At 41.9% G+C, this 21930-nt stretch overlaps 1 protein-coding gene across 2 annotated transcripts in view; it reads right to left on the minus strand.

The window, feature by feature from the left end:
* FGD1 (FYVE, RhoGEF and PH domain containing 1) overlaps window positions 1-21930 on the minus strand; it is a 66330-nt gene that overhangs the window by 6344 nt on the left and 38056 nt on the right. For both annotated transcript variants that reach the window (XM_026676277.2, XM_087956777.1), the window contains exons 2-15: window positions 15711-15884; window positions 14203-14377; window positions 12456-12915; window positions 11052-11141; window positions 10577-10725; window positions 7289-7445; window positions 6588-6726; window positions 5789-5847; window positions 4330-4476; window positions 4105-4197; window positions 2319-2398; window positions 1953-1983; window positions 1044-1133; window positions 70-195 (exon numbers count right to left, since the gene is read on the minus strand). In XM_026676277.2, coding sequence (XP_026532062.2) covers window positions 70-195; window positions 1044-1133; window positions 1953-1983; window positions 2319-2398; window positions 4105-4197; window positions 4330-4476; window positions 5789-5847; window positions 6588-6726; window positions 7289-7445; window positions 10577-10725; window positions 11052-11141; window positions 12456-12915; window positions 14203-14377; window positions 15711-15884 — 1970 coding nt within the window. The remainder of the gene's footprint in view (window positions 1-69; window positions 196-1043; window positions 1134-1952; window positions 1984-2318; window positions 2399-4104; window positions 4198-4329; window positions 4477-5788; window positions 5848-6587; window positions 6727-7288; window positions 7446-10576; window positions 10726-11051; window positions 11142-12455; window positions 12916-14202; window positions 14378-15710; window positions 15885-21930) is intronic.

A 21930-nucleotide genomic window follows, 5' to 3' on the forward strand; every position in this document is an offset into this window, starting at 1 on the left:
CCTCTCTCCACAAAGGAAATGGGAAGAGGGGATTAGGGTATGGAGAGATATGAAGAGGAAAACACTCACGTGGCCACAGGCCCGGCAATGATGTCTCCGTTTGGTGAGAGCGTTGAAAGGCTCTTTGCACTGCATACACAAAGTCACCTCTTTTTCCCGGATTGGCGTGGGTGCCCTTCGGCCCAACTCACAACCCTGCAATATGGGGCAGGGGCACAGGGAGGGAGGGAGGGATAGGATTAAAACAAACCTATTCAAGATTAAGGAAGTCTATGCATATTTCAGTGCTCAGACAAACGGCTAAAATATTATATTTCAAGTTACAAAGGGGGAGGAGATGTAACATTGGCCAATATTTGTGGCTCACAGACTAATCCAAAACCTTGCAGGGTCTAGCAACAGCACAAATAATGACTGAAAGAATTTAGAGAAACAATACCTGGTAAAATTGCATACTCTAGAACAGCGTTTCTCAGGCTCAGCCATTTTAAGATATGTAGACTACAATGCCCAGCACTCCCCAGGCACTGACTGGAGAACTCTGGGAGTCCACTAATCTTAAAAAATTGCTGAGATTGAGGAACACCACTCTAGAGCACTGTTTCCCAACCTTGGGAATTTTCAATGTTTGGACTTCAAGTTCCAGAATTCCACAGACAGCTTGGCCATTGAAGAAAACCGAGTTGAAGTTCACACATCTGAAAATTGCCAAGGTTGGAAAACACCCCCAGAGGAATAACCAAGAAAAGTTAGAACTAGTTATGCAAAATTAAGACACATCTTGCTGATCAGCAGAAAGGTACAGAGGCTGTACAATACCATTTTTATTTTTACGTAATTCTAATGAGCTGCTGCAGGGTTTTTTGCCTGTTAATTAATTTACGTACCGGCTACAGCCAATTCTACAAGCATCTGAGGCACCCTGACATACACATTGACACATTGCATCAATACATTTTTGCTTGTCTCACCAGAGATGCATGCGCATGCCCATTCCCTTTTTCACTCTAGCTCTCCCGGATACACACAAAACTGTGACTCACTGGTGAATTAGGCGGCGTTTCATCTTCGCTGGCAAGCTGCTTGAACATTTCCAGCGTCTGTTCATGTTTCTGAATTGTAGCCTGTATCGCCTATAGGTTTAATGATATATCTTTGATTACAAAATGGACACAGGAGAGAAAGAACAGACCTGGGAAGAGAAACAAGGCCAGCCCTTTTCCGTGGAGCAAGGGTAAAACCAGTTTTAAGGAGTTCCTATGTATACAGTGCTCTACCCAGAGTCTGTCTGGCACAGCATGGTTTGTGACGGAAGCAACACTATCTCTCTTGTCTCCACTTTTGTCTTTTTGCTGTAAGAAAGGGAACAGACATAGGTGCAGGTGCAAGGTTTGTCACGTACTAAGGTACATGATAACGTACATGATCTTCATGGATACATGCCCAATGCTCTGATCTGCACTGCTAGAAAGTAGTCTGTACAGTGCCAACACAGACCTTCAAAAAATTAATCTGAGACAGGGTTACCACCATCCCCGTTTTGATCAAAGATCCCTCCCGGTATCTGCTGGACCTAAGAAACACATCCACTCTAATATAATCTAGATCCGTGTTTCTCTACTTCAGCAACTGAAGTATGTGGACTTCAACTCCCAGCATGCTGGCTGGGAAATTCTGGGAATTGACGTCCACACGTGTTAAAATTGTTGAAATGGAGAAACATGTATCTAGAATGATACTCAGTCATCTGCTAATTAAGCGAAACTTAAAAAGACATGGATTTGAATTTTGCACAGAGAGATGATATAGTTGTAACAATATCTGAACTTTTCCTTTGTTTTCTTACTGGTCCATACAAATAAGTCACTATGTGTAAATCGGGTAGCTATATAAATTCATTTAATAAATAACAAACACAGCAATATATAGCTTGAGCAGCAGTACTGAATTACCTGGATCCAGTCTCGCTTCTCTTCTTCAGTCCTAAAAGAGAAAGATCATTGTTTTCCCCAAGGCATTTTATTGGGATAGTTGCAGTATAACATGGCCCGTCTCAAAAAAAAAAAAGAGAGAGTACAGTAGTGGGATGTGTGCACATGCATTTTGTCCTCTATTAATGGGACGATTGCTCAATTAGTCTGATTTGGGATTTGATGGTGAAGGAAAAGCAAGAAGTACCGAGATCTGAGAATAATGGAATTCCTACTAATGGGATCCGAAGGAAAACAAGCAGAAAAGAAAAATCACTGAGTCGCAAAGATGAGTTGCTCAACAGAAGGCAATTCGCTTACTTTGAGAAAAGAAAAGGGGAGAAGTACCTGGCCTGAAGCTCTAGGGATCGCTGCTTCCCTGATACAAGGAAGGTCCGAGGCACATTGAGGCTGCTGGTCTCTTTTAACTACATAGAAGAAAAGAGGCACAAGGCTGTGATGACCCAGAGTGTAACACAAACGTAACAAAATCCAAAACGTAAATAAATGTCCTTTAATGCCTCCAATTTGGCCCCACTGTTCAATAATACTCAGTTGGAGATAACATGTACTCAAAAATAGTCTTCTAAAGAAAGCAATACAGTCTGCATTTAATGAGCAGATAGAGGTGAAATAAAAAACCAAACAAACTACAATGGGACAAAATTTCCATAATGGAACAAGAGAAGCATTTACCAAATTCAAGGAGATAACAAGGCACAGTCTGTTGGAAGGATGCCAACCAAGATAACCAGACCAAAATAAAACACACTTTGTTTCCAGCGTTTGCCAGTACGCAGATCCAAACTCTTATTCAGTTCTCACACCTGCAGCCTATGAAGAGGATCAAGGCCCCCTCCTCCAGAGGAGACCACATCTCTCCCTTATCCTCTCCTCCCTGCGTGCCCAAGGATGGATAGGGGATGGGCCTGGGTCCTCCTCTGACTGCTCAGCCGGCGTCTGCCCTTCCCCAGCCTCCTCCACAGCCTCCAGTCAAACTTCCACTCCCTGTCGTCTGTTCCTCCTCTCCCTCAGACTCAGTCTCTGCCAGGGGCATGACAAAGGCTGGTTCACACAGACAAGTGGACCTTTCCTCAGCTGTCCTGTCAAGGACAAGTCCCATTCCCAAATGAATATTTGCACGCATGACAGCTAGCTTTGTGGCCATGCTTTGGAAAAACGGTTCCCCCAATCACGATCCATTTACTTACTTAAAATATTTATCTCTCAGCTCATTTATTTGCCATTCTATCCTGACTTTCCTCTAAGGAACTTGGGGCAATGTACAGGTAGTCCTCAACTTATGAACACAGCTGAACTCAACATTTCTGTTGCCAAGAGAGACAGTGGTTTAGTGAATTTTGCCCAACTGCATGACCTTTCTTGCCACAGTTATTAAGTGCATGACTGAAGTTGTTCAGCTGCTAACACGGCTGTTAAGTGAATCTGGCTTTGTTGTTGACTTTGTTGTCAAAAGGTTGCAAAAGATGAATACATGACCCTTGGACCCTGCAAATGTCATAAATATGAGCCACTTGCCAAGCATCTGGATTTTGATCACATGACCACAGGGATCCTGCAACAGTTGTAAGTGTGGAAAAACAGTCATAAGTCACTTTTTTCGGTGCTAGTAACTTTGAACTGTCACTAAATGAACTGTTGTAAGTTGAGGACTACCTGTACATAAGTTACCTTTAGTCTCACAAAAGGAACTTGAAAGATAGAGACTGACCAGGTTCTCCATGGAGCCCTCCATGAGGTGCAGTTTCAATCCAACATTTTAATCCCTGGCTGCACTGACGAAACCACAATGTTTTAAAAACCATTCAGGCTGTCTGTAAATCCTAATTTAGAATATAGTTTCATTATTTGAATCAGAAAATATTCTGACCCATTTTATATTATTTTGTCTTTTATTATTAATAATTTAGCACTTTTTTTAAGAGGCTGCATTTCTTTTCAAGAACCTAGTAAAACTAAAAAAAGAGTACTAAATCCACCTCTGTCTCTCTCTCCACACGGCATGTGCGAATCCATAGTTCCCCAATCTTATTCCAAAAGGGTGAATGTGAATCAAACAGTTTACTTGTCGTGAATATTTGGCTAATTCTCCCACAGCTTCTTCTTGCATTACCTCCATTCCTTCCATATCTATGCGAGCACGGACTCCAAATTTCTGGCCTATGAGACGCAGTTTTGGCACACAGTAAAGCAATCGGTCATTGAACTGGATCAAAAGAAAAAAGAAAAGAAAAGAAATAACAGTAAGAAGCAGAGATCTTTTCTGACTCTCCAAGTTTGATCATTAAAATCATAAGCCAAACCAACAGCGGGTGGAGATTCCCATCCCGCCTCTCACCAAGATCAGGTAGCGGTCTTGGGTGGTACCATTCTTAGCTGAAAGCTTCAGGATGTGCCCTTCCTTGATGAGTTCGTTGGTGGGATTGACTATGTCTTCCTCACCTCCAAGCAGCTCGTACACTTTCAACAATGAGTGCATTCTTTCCTAGAAGAAAAGTTACGGTAAATCCTGTGTTCGTGGTTGCTACACAACTCTATTGTGTTGAAAGAAATAATATAGTATGAACAATAGTTTAGGAAACCTTTCAGATATTGTTGAACTATAATTCCCTTCCAGCCTCACATCAGTAATGATCGGTTGTGGCCTTGGATCGATTATATGTATTTGTTCTTTAAGAACTGGCTCTCTCCATTACAAAACTCATCAATATTATTCTGTGTGGTCAAAATTTAATGCTAGAACTTTTTATTATATATTGTAAGATGTTTTTGTTTTTTTTAACATTTAACATTTAAAAAAAACATTTCTGTCAATAAAGCAGTTAAAACAAATGGACAGTTTAACATCAGGGTCTGTTTTAAAGTGGTCTAAAAGGGAAATCAAAAAATTTTATGAGAGACTTAGCTTATGGTACTTCTATGTCTGTTACATGCCCACTCATATAATTACTTCGTTATCTAAGATGAAGCATAGAACTTGCTTTGAATGCAGATTGTCCCAGATTCAACCATAGCATTTCCAGTTTAGAAAGGAACATGTAGTTCGTAATAGGGGGGGAAAAAATCACTGGCTGAAATGTTAAACAGTCATCGCCAGACGACTTAAAACTGAGCCAGGAAGGAATCTGACTTGATAAAAACAAACCATATCCAGCAGTATATGGAATTTGATTCCAAAAAGCTACTGAAGTAACTTTCCATGCAAAAACCGTATTGACCAGTACCAGGTACAGTGGTTTGGGAATAGAGCTTACTTAGAAGCAGGAATGAGAATTGTGAAAGAAAAGGATTTGAGAATTGCAAAGAGTAGCACTTTCTGAGGTACTAATAGATAAAGACACAAGTCCCTGATATAGATGTTGATCTGTATGTATATGCAGAGATGGAGGCAGAAAGCTAACACTACAAATGGATTACACAGTACATAATACAGTACGCTATTTCATGTCAGATGAAATCCTTTGTTCATTTAGCCAAGTATTGTGTCCAACATCATTCCCCATAGCCTTGGCTTAGAGGTCTTTGACATCATCTCCTTCCGAACACCTTTTTCCTACTATCTACTAGGATCTTCTCTATAGTAGGTAGCAGTGTGGCCAAGAGAAATCATGTGATGAAAACATCATACTTAATTAAAACTGCCTCTGAATTGGGCCCGAGGAACCCTCAACTCCATTCATAGGCAAAGTCTCTCCTCGGGATCTGGTTTGAATCCATTCCCCATGCATTCCTATTTCTAAGGAAAGGAAAATCCAGACAGCTGGCCTTTGATAACTATAATTCTACCCCACACTTACCATTTTGCGGATGGCTGCATTGGAGTGTTCTGCAGCAGTTGCAATAAGTTCCAGGGATTCTATGTAAGAGGAGGAGTAAAAAAAAAAAAAAAAGAAGAATCTTTGTTATTTTATTGGCCTTACTCCACGGGGAATTAAACTCAGGCCGTTCCCCAGTTTATAACCATTTCCAAACGAAAGTCATGCATAGTGGGGCCTGATGGATTCCTTTCAAATGGGCTGGGATGGATGGCTAGGTTAGTAGCTAGAAGCCAAACCACACCAGCTCCTAGGAAGCAGTCCCTAACTCCCAGGTGCTGAACTAGAAGCATCCCATGCATATGACAGGTTTCAGTCATCTTTTCCAGCCCCAGGAATCCCCATTTAAAAAAAAAAAAAGCCCAAATCTGAGATTTGGAAACGTTATAAAATTTCTTGATATGTCTTTAATTTCACCGGAAGGGGAGAAAGAAGGGGCACCTTTTATGGATCCAGAAAGCAGCCTGATGCTGACCACATAGCAGAGTCCCAATGGTGTGGAGATCTGCCATTGTGACTAGCCAACTGACCACTGTGAGTATAATTAATTCTGAACCTGGCTTGCTTTGGTCTGCCACTTCTTTCAGTTTTCCAGATTTACTGACTGACTCAGAGATTCAAACAGCAACAGTGGAAAGGAAGTATCTTCCAATGACCCAGGAGCCAATAATGCATTATGTCACATTCTATCTCCCCTCCCGTGCTTGCTGTGGACTAGGATACTGTCTCACCCACTGCCCTGCCTTTCTCCTTACTATCATCCCTTGAGAGCTGCACTCACTTTGGGCATCCTTGCAGTCAGGCGAGTCCTGGGGCAGTTTCAGGAGATAGTCTTTCAGAAGCAGCTCGTAGCGAGGGATTCTCTGGACTGGTTCCAGCATATGATGCTGCAGGGTCAGGTTCCCACATATCTCTTCCCGCTGCAACAGAGAGGGATCTCAAGAGAACTGTCTGCCTGGCAGCTCTCCAAGGGCCAAATGCCTGCCCTTGCAGGGAACTAAGACCCAGGAAACTGAAGGCAGAATTCGCAAGAGTGAGTCAAACATCCCAGGAGATCCACGAGGATTTGCTCTTTCCCAATAAATCCTTCCAAATGCACAGATTTTGTCTGGATCTTGAGACACAAAGTGAAACCCGGACTGTTCCATTGAATGGCTTCCCAACTTATGCTGTACAATACTCGCAGGAAGAGGGATATAGTAAAATAATCATCTACCCATCCACCAAGTTTTTTTTTTTTTCTTTGGGGGTACATAAATCAAGCAAAGTTACTCCTCGGCCTATAATATTCTTTCAATATTCAGGAGGAGACATGCTGGTTCCATGTTAAAATGGGAACAGGATTGTGTCCATTCCCTAGATTGCTTCAGCTATTAGATTCTGCTGTTTGTTTTGGGGGTGGGAACGGGGGGCTGGAAAGGAAGGAGAGGCACATTGTTGCCACAAATCTAAATAGCCTAAACGAAAACACAGGTGACCAACCTGTATTTCATGGATAATGCCCTTGAACTGTGTTGAGCGCTCCATCCAGGTGTTTACCAGTTCCATGGCACGGTCAAAGTTCTTCACATACTCGCCATACATCTTGAGAAAGGGAGCCAGCTTTTGCAGGATATCCCCAATTCGTGGGTGTTGGTCCCTGGGAAAAACAGATAATAATGAGATATAGGAAAGGAAAAGAAACACAGAAACAAGGCTAACAGGAGATTCTTCATTCACAGGTTCCGTTGCACATAAAATGCCAGCTGAAATATGCTGGTTTCTTATTGTGAGATAGAACAAATTCAATCACTCTGGTTTGTGAAGCCACTGTTTAGTATATTGTGTAGGACTCTACAAATGACTTTGTTCAGTACTTTCCCATCAAATGGAAAATTTTACTACAAACTTTAACTGGAAGGAAAATTACAGTAAATAATTGTTCATTAGAACTCAAGAATACTAACATTAGGGAGATTCATAATTCTCAAGCCTTCTGACCTCCAAAAATAAAGATGAAAGTAATCTGAAATTATTTTATTATAGCAGGGGTCTTCAAACTTGACAGCTTTAAGACTTGTGGACTTCAATTCCCAAAATTCCTCCTCCAGTCATGTTAGTTCAGGAATTCTGGGAGTTGAAGTCCACAAGTCTTAAACTTGCCAAATTTGAAGACCCTTGTATTATATTTTGTGACCTGCCCCACAGTTAAACAAATTGTTTTAAAAAGGGAGAACAACCAAACCACTATAGATAAATATGCACAATTAAGTGCGGCTAAAAGCATGGTGAGATAAAATTCCTTTTACAGCTCTACAAAATGCTAAAAGGGAGACAGGTGAATAACTCGAGGGAGGAAGTCCTCCTTCAAAGCATTGGGACCACAGCAGACGCATCACAAAAATAAGAAACTTAAGATGAACATTTCAGTTAAGCTTTAGATTTGCATATTTATAGAGAACTATGACTCCCTGGGACATATTTTTTAAAAAAGGGAGACATTTGTTCCCACTAGAACAAGAAGCAAAGCTAACCAGAAATGGTTTCTTTAGTATATTCCCTAATCTGGCACCCCAATTTATTTCTTCAGGAGCAAAAAACAGTTTCAGTTTGGTTTACTTTTTATTCTTGGGTAAAATTATAATTCTGTTTTCTGAAAGGAGTGACTAGTCAAGATCCCAGAAATAGACAGGTAGAGCAAACTCTGTTATTTCTGTTATTCTATTATTTATATGAATGGGGGGGGATACTTTTCTGGCCTTAGATGCCTCTGCTCCAAACCCCATACAAGCATATTATCGAACAGCTTTTATTTCCTCTGCTGCAACACTGCCACAGTACCTTCAACATTACTGGTATCTAAACCCACATTAATAGAAGAAATTGAGCAATGAAAGAAGGCAGAAAGTTCCACAGCAAATATAGCTGTGAAGCCACAACAGGTAACATTTAAGAACCAACAAAAAGATTTAGAAACAATCAGTTAAAAAATTTGTCTAAGGACCCAGAGGTGGTATTCAGCAGGTTCTGACTAGTTCTGGAGAACCGGTAGCGGAAATTTTGAGTAGTTCGGAGAACCAGCAAATACCACCTCTGACTGGCCCCGCCCCATCTATTCTTTACCTCCTGAGTCCCAGCTGATTGGAGAACTGGCAAATACCACCTCTGACTGGCCCCGCCCCATCTATTCTCCACCTCCTGAGTCCCAGCTGATTGGAGAACCGGAAAATACCACCTCTGACTGGCTCCGCCCCATCTATTCTCCACCTCCTGAGTCCCAGCTGATTGGAGAACCGGAAAATACCACTCTGACTGGCCCGCCCCATCTTTCTCCACCTCCTGAGTCCCAGCTGATTGGAGAACGGAAAATACCACCTCTCTGACTGGAGATTTTACAGTATCCTTCCCTTGCCATGCCCACCAAGCCACGCCCACATAACCGGTAGTAAAAAAAACTGAATCCTACCACTGTAAGGACCCCTCCCTGTGATACAAAAAATTTGGCCAGGGATTGTATGCTGGCAGGCTATTTTGGAAATAGCTGAAGGATACTAAGTTTGAAAAGATGAAGCTATCTAGACAGAGCAGGGATTGTCACAAAAGGCAAAGGAAGTGAAGCAGAAACATTCAAAAAGAAGACAAAGTCACGAAGCCACAATTTAATACCTCAGAAAAAGTCAATGCGGTGCTGATTTGGCAGCTGAGGGGCAGGAGACAAGAGAATACTTGAAAGCCTCACTATACAGCAGTAAACAAAAGATCCCAATTGAAATATCTTGAACAATTTGTCTTGGAAGATGGTGAACACTTTTCTACTGAGTGTAGATCAGGGATGTCAAACTCAAGGCCCGCAGGCTGAATCCGGCTTGCAAGATGCTTAAATCTGGCCTGCAGGCCCGGCCTGGAAAATAGCAAAGGACTGGCCTGTGGTGCCTCGGAAAACGCACCCCGATTTCAGCCTGGACAGCCTCCGGCAGCACTCTGCCCACCAAAATGGGGCATGGGGGGGTTGCACGAGGCCCTCCCCCCACCCTGTTTGGGCCAGCAGGGTGCTGCAGGAGGCATCCGTCCTGTCTCTCTCAACCCCCGCACCCCCGCGGAGAACTACAATGCTCATCTGGCTCTCAAAGAAATCCAATTTGACACCCCTGATCTAGATAGTCATTTCAGGGGTCTTATATTACAGGTTCTGCACTGGGCAAAAAACTGGATTAAATGATCTCTGAAGTCTTTTTTTTTTTTTTTAACCTATATAGAAGCTTACACATTTCTAGAGTTTCTACTCAAAAATAGTTCAAAGATGATCAAGAGATGCTCCGTTTCTACTGAATTTGTAATACCAACAAAGGAGGAGGTTTGTTATGAAAGCCAAGACGGCTCACAGAACTACCTCATTTCGAAAAAAGACAAGTTTTACATTGGCTTTGAATCTACCACACTTGAGCCAGAAATAAATGGCCGAGTTCTTGAAAACAGATGATGCAGCAGGTTTACAGAAGTGTGGAGCTGGCAAACAGTCATCATACAAGAAGGAGTGATTGAATCATATAGGAGATTTCATATTAGCAATCTAAGATCACTCAAATAACTGAAGAAAACACCCCTCACTTATAGACACACCTCTTTTTTTTTTCCAAATATAATGCAACACCTCTCTTGGCAAACTTGAAATTCTTTCAAAGCAAGCATCATTTTTACCTCAAGGACATGTTATGAAAAACAAATCAATATAAACATACAAAGAAAATCTGCTATACCCCTTTCCATGCTAGCCCAATCCATTTTCCTCACCATTCTTCCATCCGTTTCTCTAATTCTGGGAGCAGGAACTGCTGGTGGAAGCAGTAAATGGAACAGATGTTGGAAAAAATGCCCATCACCACATCAGCTGGGAAAGAGTTTCGGCAGCGTGCTTCCTCCATCAGACGAGCACAGAAGACCTATGAAAAAGGGCACACTTATTACCATCTTCTGTTTTGGCGACTTTCTGTATAATCAGTGATTGGCTGAGAACTACCCAAACCCTACCTCATACTTCATCTTCTAGATATCTATTATATAACCCTTCTTATCAGCTCATATGATAGAATCTTATTATTTGACAGAGACAGAAAAGTACATCCCACAGTTCTGGCAGTATCTAACCATCCTGCTAATTTCCTCAACTGGCATGACTTGCAGAAATGATGCTATGCTTGCCTCAAGGTTTCATTTAAAAACTGTGCATGCTCCAGTAGTTTTGGCTACTAGGCATCATTCTTATTACCTGGTCCAGTAGGTACAAGCGAGACACATATGCCTTTTCTGTTTGGAGAAGCTCATTGGCAATTCGGAAGACTTTTTGTGGAACCGTCATCTGTTGAGAGAGAGAAAAAAGATCAACTGAAAGCCATTTGGCTGTGGGGAATGAACCAAATTCTTCTTATTATTATTTTTTTGTATATCAGGATGTGCTATGAAAACTAACCCCAGGATTTTGTCTTTCTCAGCAGCAGCAATTTCTTTGCCCTTTGCATTCAAGCAGAATCCCAATGATTATAAATGAACAATGGTTGTACAAAAATATGCTGTACTCATCCATTTATTCAGTTCTCACTGGCACCAAACTGGATTATATACACTTTTATATTCTGTGAGTGAATATAAACCAATAGCAGGCAATCTCTTGAGGCCAGGGATGCCATGGGAATTGTGAGAGCAGGTTGTGAACACACTTCTAAAAATGGCTGCTGTGGGAGGACTTGTCTATTCCTAGAAAGGCTTCATACATCAGAAGACAAATTGGTGAGGTTGCACTTCGCCATTCATTCTAACCACTATGCCTCACGCCCAGAATGTTCACTATTACCGCAGTTTCCTTTATTTGGGGAAGGGGACACTTTAAAAAATGATGAAGCTGCAACAATTCATCACTTTTCCATTTCTATTTCCTAAGAATACCTGTGGGATTTACATGAGGCCCGAAGCGTTGTTGTGCATGAAGATGTTAGAGGAATTTTCAGCATGCCATTTAATTTGTTTTTGATTAAGAGAATATTTTTGAAATAATTAAAGATGGGTCAGGCAACATGATTCGGAACAGATGACGTTTTGTGGACCTGATGTAAAGGAATGTAATGAGCCAGATTCCCAGGAGGGACGGAGGATATTCCAGAGAAGAAAGAGACAGTTCAGTTTAGATAGTTTATGTGATATAAAGAGGGGGAAGAAATCCCCCCCCCTAATAGTTCCCAGAGTAATGCTTCAAAGAGGCAGTAGCTTGCTTCAGTTTGGCAAGATTCTGTCTATAGTTGTAAAATAAAGCAAAAATCCTCCTGGAAAAATAGTTAGGTGTCTTTCTTCATTTTTGGAGCCTGACATCTACTGGTGCCTTTAGGTACATTTTGGGCCATCTGAGTCTGCCCTTAGAAACCAAACCTATGTAATGAAGAAGTGGCACAAGCCAAAACATTCACTAGTCATGCCTACAACATGGAAAAAAGGTTTGCTATTTCTTTAACTGGTGTCTTTCTATCTCCATTATGTTTTTTTTTTACTAAGGTTTAATACCAAAGCATAATCAAAAATAAAGAATATCATATTAAGCTTGACAGAAAAATATAGGCTCGGGGGGAAGCAATGGAGAAAAGGCTATCATAGTAAACCGGGGATAGGAATCGCAGCCCTTTACCTCATCAGAATCCTGCTTCTCGGTCTGTGGAGGTGGAAGGTCAGAGAGCAGCTCAGCCTCATCCCCACTGCCATCATCCATGTCACTGTCCCCCTCAGAATCACGAGGTGAGCTGCGTTTGATGATGGTTGTAGGCACCAGCGGTCCAGCACCTTCCCCTGTACCTTCCTCAGGCCCGAAGCAAATCTCCTCACTGTTAGACGGGGAACTGATGCTATCAATGCCGCTGTCCCGGTTTGCCAGTTTCCCACCATCGTGAGGCGGCAAGCAGACAGCATTTCCAACAGCCGCTTGCCCTCCTTCCAAGGCCAGGAGGTCCAGGAGCTTGTGAGACAGTTCTGCCGATTCCAATGAAGCTGGACGATCTAGCGAGGGTTCCATAGAATTTATCTCTAGGGCTTGGAGGTCTGGGCTGGGACACGGCGAGGGAGTGTGTTCAGATGTCAGGATTATAGGTTCCCTGAAAGAAACATGACAACCCAATGAGGAAAGCCAAGGTTAGGGAGGAAGAAATGAAGAACAGATGCTGGATTAAGTAGGCAAGATTGGCTAAGTAGAATCTGCTAGTGAGTTCATGCCCAACGCTACAGGTCGTCCTCGAGTTACAATTGAGCTCAAAAACTTAAGGGAGTTTTGCCCCATTTTGGGACCTCTCTTTCCACAGTTGTTAAGTGAATCACTGCAGTTGTGAAGTTAGGTTCATGGTTGTTAAGTGAATCTGGCTTCTCCGTTGACTTTGCTTGTCAGAAGGTCGCAAAAGGGGATCACGAGACCCTGGGACACTGCAACCGTCATAAATATGAGTCACTTGGCAAGGGGCTGAATTTTGCTCATGTGACCATGGGGATGCTGCAACAGTTGTAAGCGTAAAAAAAGGGTCATAAGTCACTTTTTTCAGTGCCCTTATAACTTTGAACAGTCACTAAATGAACAGTTGTAAGTCAAGGACTATGTCTACTGATAACATTGGTCTAAAAATAGAATACTTATATGCACACATGATCAGGCCAACTATTCATCTACATTTATTTTAATCTTCTGATAAAGACAACAGCCAAAAACTGAACATGCATGGCACCATTGTATCATCCATAACAATCCAACCTAAAATTAAGGTTACCATCCTCCAGATCTTTCTTACACAAGCTCAGGACATCTCCAATGTGGTAGAATGCAGTCTTTAAGCTGCTATTTCAACCTCCAATGCACCCCAAATTATCTCAGTATGAATCTGTCTCTTCACATGATGCCAAGGAGAGTGGAATCTCAACCCATCACCATAATATAATTCGTAGATGAATTAAAAAAGACAGAAAGAAAGAAAGCCACACGAGAGAAGCATTGAAATACATGGATGTCAAACCTATTCAAGATTTGGGAAGAGCATGGATGTTAAAAAAACTTCTTCTGAATTGTGTTGCGTGTAAAACCTCCAAGATTGCATGAATGTGCAAGTGTCTTCAATATGGGTATTATATCTAACGAATCATGAGTAGAATTAACCTTTATTGTTTTCTCTGTCATTTAACAAAGGCCTTTGTGCCAGTTATCATTTCAATATATTCCGAGTCAGTAGAAATCTCCCATTAATTAATGATGCCAAGCGGTACTACTTTACATCTTCAACTACTTTACATCTTCAAGAGTACAAATCATGCTTCCTCTACAATTAGGTGTGCGTATGTGTGGCTCCTCCAACTCAGTTACAAGAGAGAAACAGGGTCTCACATGCTAGTTGAGCTCATACCTTTCAAACTTCTCAATGAGGCAGGAGACGGCAGACGAGGAACCCACTCCATCTTTTGGCAGAGGGCTGCGGCCCAGGCGGGGGTCGGCTGGGAGGGGTCGTGATGGGGGTGGGGGGATCGATTCAGGAAGCCGTGGGGGCTGGCTATTCTGCAGATAAGCTGGCTTCGGAGGAACTGGAAAAGGAAATGAGGTTGTTCTTTTAAAACAGACTCAACACTATTTTACTAACAGAAGCAACCAATAGAAGGACTACTTCCATAAGTTGGCACTTTTATCACCTGATCCACGCTGCCCAGCCCACTCCAGCATTGAAAATCCTAACTTTCCTGTTCCAGAGTAAAGAGCCTGGACTCTGGACTCCATTATATTGAAAAAGACCAGCATGCCCAAGTTAGATTTTAGCATAACCATAAGCATTGACATAAAAAGCGTTTTATTAATTTGACAACTGCCCATTCCTCTACAAGGATATGCAAATTGTTGCAAATTGTTTTCAAGCCAAGAGCTTCACCAGCTGATCTTTAATTGGGATGCAAGGGACTGCATTCCAAAAAAGTGAGTGAGTCCAGGAGAAAGAAATGGGATGGAATCAAACATTCAATTTGATCTAAATTTAACTGATATGCAATTTTAATTAAAATAAATTTAACATTCAGTGTAACTATGAACATTTGCCCTATCTTGTAATTAATGTTCCCTTTGGTCATGATGTTAAAGTTACTGTTGAGCAGAAACCCTTAAGACAGAGGTCTCCAAACTTGGCAACTTTAAGACTTGTGGACTTCAACTCCCAGAATTCTCCAGCCAACTATGCCAAGTTTGGGGGCCCCTGCCTTAAGACACCCTGCAGGCCTGGGCAAAGCTTGCAGGAGGATGGCTTACAGCAAGGGTGTCAAACTGGATTTCTTCGAGGGCCGGATCAGCATTCTACTTCTCTGCCGACCAACGGGGGACGGGGGATGGGAGACGGAACCGATGTCTCCTGCAGCACCCTGTCAACCAAAATGGGGCATGGGGGGAGGGTCTTCTGTACAGCCCATTTTTGGCCAGCAGAGTGTTGCTGGAGGCTGTGGAGGCTGAAAACGGGCTGCATGGGCCCCCACAGTCTCTGTATGGCCCATTTTTGGCTGGCAGAGTGCTGCTGATGGCCAAATTGATATTTCCAGGCCAGCCCCGTGGGCCAGATTTAAGCACTCTGTGGACAAAATTCAGCCTGCAGGCCTTGAGTTTGACACCCCTGGCCTACAGCCTCAGAGTGATGGATTGTACTCTGGGCTCTAGAGTCTGTGACTAGAAAGGCATCAACAGCCAGCTTTCTTCTCCAGCAACATTGACGGCAAATTCGGAAAAAAAACGCACCTTAATCTTGGACTCAAGGAGGAAGCAGGGAAACCATCTCAACCCCAATAGGTTTTGGATGCGTTTGATCTCAGCTCCCATAATTCAAAGCTAGCATGCCAAAGGCTACATACTTCTGGGAACCGGTTGGGGAAGCCCCATTTATACCTTGTGGTTTTGGTCCTGGGGGACGCTTGAGTGGTCGGAATTTGGCAATTTCCTCTTCGTTGTGGTCAGGTCCTGGATCCGAGATGAGTCGTTGGGGGGCTTCTGGTGAGCGATGTTCAGGACTGGGTTCTGAAGAGAGGCTTTTGACCAGGACTCGGTGGGACTGAACGGGACCTGGAAAAGAAATAGAATTGAGAGACAGTTTATCAAAACCAATTCTAGCGCAGTCTGTTCTTATACATTTGAAGAGAAGCCTGGAATAAAGCCAATATTTTTTAAAAAGTCTAGAAATAAAATTCTCTAGATGGTTAACTTTCTAAATTGAAAAGCACAATAATGACTTTATAGCATTAGTTTGCACAACTGAAATATCAGTTGATCATAAAGACTGATATGATGGGTCTCTTGAGATTTCCCAGCTCAACTATATCATGGAATTAGCCAGCAATTACCATACTTCTCACAGAAACACTGCAAATGATTTAGAGCCAAATGTAAGTCATAAGGCACCAGAATCAAACAAGAACAAAAACACAACATTTTTTTTTTTAAAAAATCTGTTTTAAAGCCAAATGCATCAAGAAAAAGTAGGATCCTTAAAAGGCAAAACAATTTAACAAATTCTAATCAGAACTACATCAAAGTAAAGTTAAAAAGGTACCCTATTTTGACCAGAAAGTCTTTACTCTTCCAGAAAAATTCAAAGAAAGTTGGGGGCTGGGAAAACTCTCAAGAGAAATGATTCACAAACTGTACAGTTTTCTAAACACAACTACCTTTCAAATCCCTGCTTAAATACAGTACATTGAATTACAGCATCCATTCCCTATTCTCCAAGGGTGTGTCAGCATTGGAGGGGATGTAATAGAGTTTCATCCCAGGGTTCTTAGCTCTACTTCACTGCTCATTCTTATGAGTCCTGATTATATTTGCACTTTTTAGTAAGTAGGAGTATGTGGAGAGATTTGGGCACTTCCTTCCAAGAAGGAAGAAGAAATTTAACTTTCTAGCTAATTTCACACCATATGCTAAACTGTTACTCACTCACCATGGTTTGAGCATATTGCAAATGACCCCAACTGCTTTACAATCTGCAACATCTACATTCAAATAAAGAACATTAATCCCCCCCAAAAAACAGATTATGGGTTGATGGGATGCAGGAACTCTGCCCATCCCTCTTCCACAGAAAAAAGATGTTCTGAAACTATTATGTCCCCTGTGAAGTAAAAATGAATTAAAGCCAAAGGGAGTGCCTCACACAATTCAAAGGAAAACTTCTATGAGACATTTTTTTCTTGGGCCTAACAGAGAAAAGATCTAATTTATTAACTCTTACATTTTTCCATACCTATCAGATAAAAAGCTGCAGTCTGCTTTGTCAAGTTCACCTCCTGCTGATTTCACTGACATACCCATATCGCTTTCTTGGGAAAAATAGGGGAGCTATTTGCTACTGCCTTCCTCTAGAATTTGTAACATCTTATTTTGCTTCCCAGTCTAAACTACAACCCTGATACTTCCAGCCAGTTTCCCGTCAAAGGACTATGAGATCCAAACCTGGTTAGCTTCTTAAACTTTCATTAGTATCACAACAAACTTGCAAGTTTAAATCCATTCCCACCTATTAACCTACCCCTTTGTTCAATAGCAATAGCAATACCACTTAGACCTATATACCACTCCACAGTGCTATGCAGCACCCTGTAATCCTAACACACAAGTTTATTTTTTTAACATTAGAACAACCTAACAATTTCAATATATTTTACATTATAATTTTTCAACAAGAAATAGTATTTCAGAAATGACTTCATTATTATGACTTTTTTTATGCCTTTTAGGCTTTGCCAACTCATGCCATTTACTTGGCAAGATTTTGAAAGTGGTTTGCCATTATCTCTTTCCTAGGGCTGATAGAAAGTGGCTGGCCCAAGGTCACAATTTCATGCCTAAGGTGGAACCAGAACTCACATGCTACTAATTTCTAGCCTAATGCTTTAATCATGAAACCAGCTTGGTTCTCTTTATATACCATAGGAAAAAAAAACTGAGTAAATGCTTATGTTGCTGGAAATGCAATGAAATTAATGCTTTATTTAAATATATGTTTCTACGATATCCAACAATGGTTCCATTTAGGGTAGAAATTATTACATGCATTAATTAACTCAACTTTTAAGATTTAGTATTTTCAGATATTCATATTTTTGGGAAGTTTATTCCTATCACCTGAAAGTTGACATCTGGACAAAGAAAGTTAATTTTCTGTGGTTTACTTACAGCTAAATGACTTAATGTTCAACACTATAAAGACAAACATGTAGCTCCAATTAATCAGTGGTCTGCAGAATTGATGTCACCAGCAATTTATGTATCATTTATGATTGTCTGTTATCTGTATCAATAACTTGTCAATGTAGATTATCCATTAACCATTAGAACTATGGCTTCCATTCATTGAAAGTATAATGAACACCTTTATATATGCATGTAAGTATATGCCTCAGTTGTGTTTTTAACATTTATTTTTCTTTATCATTTTGTGTCTTTTTTTTCTTTTTCTGTAGTTAGTTAATAAAAGAATGGAGGGAGGAAAAAACTCAAGACAGTTGAAAATTAAGACAGCCTGTTTTCATTGTTTTATCATGTTTTGTAAGAAAGCAAACAGTATATACTTTCCTAAGATAAACATAGGAAAATATGAAGCACCATGGAATGAATTTCCAGGAAGAAGAAGAAAAAAACCTCTGCCCTCAACCTGGCATGAAAAAGAAAAGAGTGGGCGGGTATATAGACTATCTGATGTAAGTAAGTCTGGGCCAAGTAAGTGTTATAGAATACATAGAATAAAATTCTTTATTGGCCAAGTATGATTGGACACACAAGTAATTTGTCTTGGTGCAAATGCTCTGAGTGTACATAAAAGAAAAGATACATTTGTCAAGAGTCAAGAATCATAAGGTACAACACTTAATAGTCATAGGGTACAATAAGCAATCAAATCATACTAGGAAACAGTCAATATAAATGGTAAGGATACCAGCGACAAAGTTACAGTCATATAGTCACAAGTGAGAGGGGATGGGCAATAAGGAGTGATGAGAAGATGGGACTTCCGGTTTGGGCTTCTTCAGCGACAGACCGAAATCCACGATCGTGCTCGGTTTCGATCTGTGCTCGCCGCTGGAGCACCCCAATCCTTTGGATTAGGGGCTGAAGCCACCCCATAGAGGTGGTGAAGAGGGGGGAGATTGCTAGCTGAGTGGAGGGGAGCCGCATTCTCCTCCTTAGCTGGTCTAAACTCCCTTCCCCGAAGGTGGTTGCAGCAGTGGTCAGAAATGGCCACCTCAAAGAAGAACCCGACTGGATAAGATTGTGCAGGAGGAAGACAAAGAGGAAAGCAGGACAGACTGGACTAAACAACAGAGAACATTTAAGCAAGGTACCCTGAATCTAAAAGTACTTAGAGGGATATTTCTGAAAGAAGATTTTTAAGCGGCGAAGGAGAGAGAAAAGGAGGTTAAAATCCCCCTTTTTAACCTTTATATTGACAATTATAAATGGTGCGGAAAGAAATTTATGTTAATCTATTTAGACACTAATAGGCAACATTAAGCTGAAATTTAAGTGTCAAAAGGACAATAAAAAAGGAGAAGAGTGGAGGCAAAAGGGTGGAAATTGGAATAATGAAAAAATGGAGTACCACCTGGAAAAATAAAGGGGATTAACAGTGCAACTTTGAAAAGACTCCCGAGGATACATTGTAACTGAAATCTTATTAAAAGATACAGTAACCCACGGAAAGGAAAAGTAAAGGAAAGAAACAAGAAGGAACAGTCTGGGATCATTTGGGAGTCTATTATGGGACCTGTAAAACAATCTATCTGTGCTGCAAGGATTTCTGAATCCCAGGTAATTAACAAAAAATAATGGCAAACAATTTCTCACCTTTGCACTCCATAACAAACATTAAGGAAATTCAGAGCAGATTCTGGGGTGGAAGAAGGACCATGGTTTACATTCAGCTCCGGTATACAAAACAAAGTACTTGCCTCATTTTTAAGGGTGTTTTTGCACTGGGGCTCGCTTGGTTGGTGGGTCTTGACGTTCTAGTCAAAAAGAACTGTTAAGCTCACAAAGATGGGATTTGGCTACTTCAACATAAAAAGGTCCGTATAAGTTCTTGGAAGCAACAAAATAATGACCTTCTAGTGATACACACGGCTTTGGATTCAAAGGTGAAAAAGCTCTTTCAGAACATACCTGCTGCCCCAGTCAGTACCTCTTTAACTCAAAATGCCTATTTCCCTGCAAGTTTGAAAAAGACTGTTTAATTGTAGACTCTAGAAGTGTAAAGTTTGCAAACCCACTCTGTGGCATATCCCTATTGTCTAGGTGTCAGAAAAACTGGGTAGGCTTTCTGTCTCCAGGCTAAGGTGCAACCCAAAATAAAAAATAAATAAAATTAAAATTAAAATGGCATTCACACTCCTATGCACACTGGTGAACAAGTTTACATGACAGCACTCACTGCTCAGCTTTTGTCCATTTAAACAAAACAGAGTGCTCAACATAGATGAACATCCTAGTGTATTATGCTGTAGTTTATTTTCCATGCCCACTATTAATTTAGTGAGTGAAAATAGTGATTTCTAAGGCCTCCCATTCATGAAGCAACATGGGGGTGAAGGGCTTGCAAAAGGATTTGAAGCATTTGAAGATGCAAATAAATCAGGTAGATGGTTAGCATATAAATTGAGAAAGGAGAAAGAATCAAGGAAAATATCGCAATTAATAGATGACCAAGGCCAAGTTTGCTATGGTAGTAAAGAGAAGAAGGAAATCATTCGAGACTATTATGGGAAACTATACACACAAGAGAATATTGATGAGGAAAGAGTTAAACAGTACTTACAGAATGCTAATTTACCCCAGATACCTAAAGAGATTGGGCGTTGGTTCTTACCTGACACGCCCCTTCTCGGCGAGCCGCGAGGAGCATCCAGAGTGGGAGGTGCTTCAGACTCCTCTCTCACAGGCTGAGCTTGAATTGAGGAATGCTCCTCCTCCTCCACGTGACTCACGTAGCGTTCCCCAGTTTTGCGAGGACGAGAAGAAAAGCCGTGTTCTCATCCTAACCAACTAATGGATCATTGGCCGAAACAAGATTCCCCACCAGACGGAGAAATTAGGGTGGGGCTGGATGCTCCTCGCAGCTCGCCGAGAAGGGGCGTGTCAGGTAAGAACCAACGCCCATTCTCCATAGAGCTGCTCGGAGCATCCAGAGTGGGACATACCAAAGCTTGGCAGTCCTACGGGAGAGACTCCGTCTGGGTCGGAAGCCCCTCCGGGTCATTGAGGACCCTCTGTAGGACTCGTCTGCCAAACGAGGCCTCCGCTGAGGCAAATATGTCGATCTTGTAATGCCTAAGGAAGGGAGACGGGGAAGCCCAGGTGGCGGCCTGGCATATATCAGTGATTGGAGCCTGGGTGGCCCAAGCTGCCAAAGTAGCCGTGCTCCTGGTGGAATGTGCTGTTATTCCACTGGGTACTGGCAGAGCTTGTGACAGGTAGGGTCTGGAGATAGTTGCTCTGATCCAGCGACCGATGGTTGAAGGGGATACTTTGTGACCCAATGTCTTGGGCTGAAAGGAGAGGAATAGGGATTCAGACCTCCTAAAGGGTTGAGTGCGCTTAATGTAGATGCGCAGGGCCCGTCTCACGTCCAGGGTGTGCCAAAGTATTTCCCTGTCCCGTGAGGGTCTGGGGCAAAAGTTTGGGAGAATTAGTTCCTGTGCCCTGTGGAAGGCCAAGTTGACCTTGGGCAGGAAGGTAGGGTCGGGTCGAAGAACCACCCGGTCGGTGTGAAAAACGCAGAGGTCCTTTCTGACTGATAAGGCTGCGATTTCCGATATTCGCCAGGCCGATGTAATGGCCACCAGGAACACCACCTTAAATGTTAAAAACTGGAGGGAGGACTCCCTCAAAGGTTCAAAGGGGTGCTTAGTGAGTGAAGTGAGGACCTTACTGAGGTCCCAGGTAGGGTACCTGTGAACAGTTGGGGGGCATAAGTTGGTGGCTCCTCTGAGGAATGCCCTAACGCGAGGGTGGTGGGAGAGGAAGCCAAAATTGTCGCAAGAGATAACAGTTGTCAGGGCTGCGACCTGTCGCCTCAGGGTGTTAGGGGAAAGTCCTTTATGCAGGCCCTCTTGGAGGA

This window comes from Notechis scutatus, chromosome 2 (assembly GCF_049901735.1).
Source record: "Notechis scutatus isolate UNSWTSFEM ecotype Mainland chromosome 2, rNotScu1.2, whole genome shotgun sequence".
Taxonomy (NCBI): Eukaryota; Metazoa; Chordata; class Lepidosauria; order Squamata; family Elapidae; genus Notechis; species Notechis scutatus.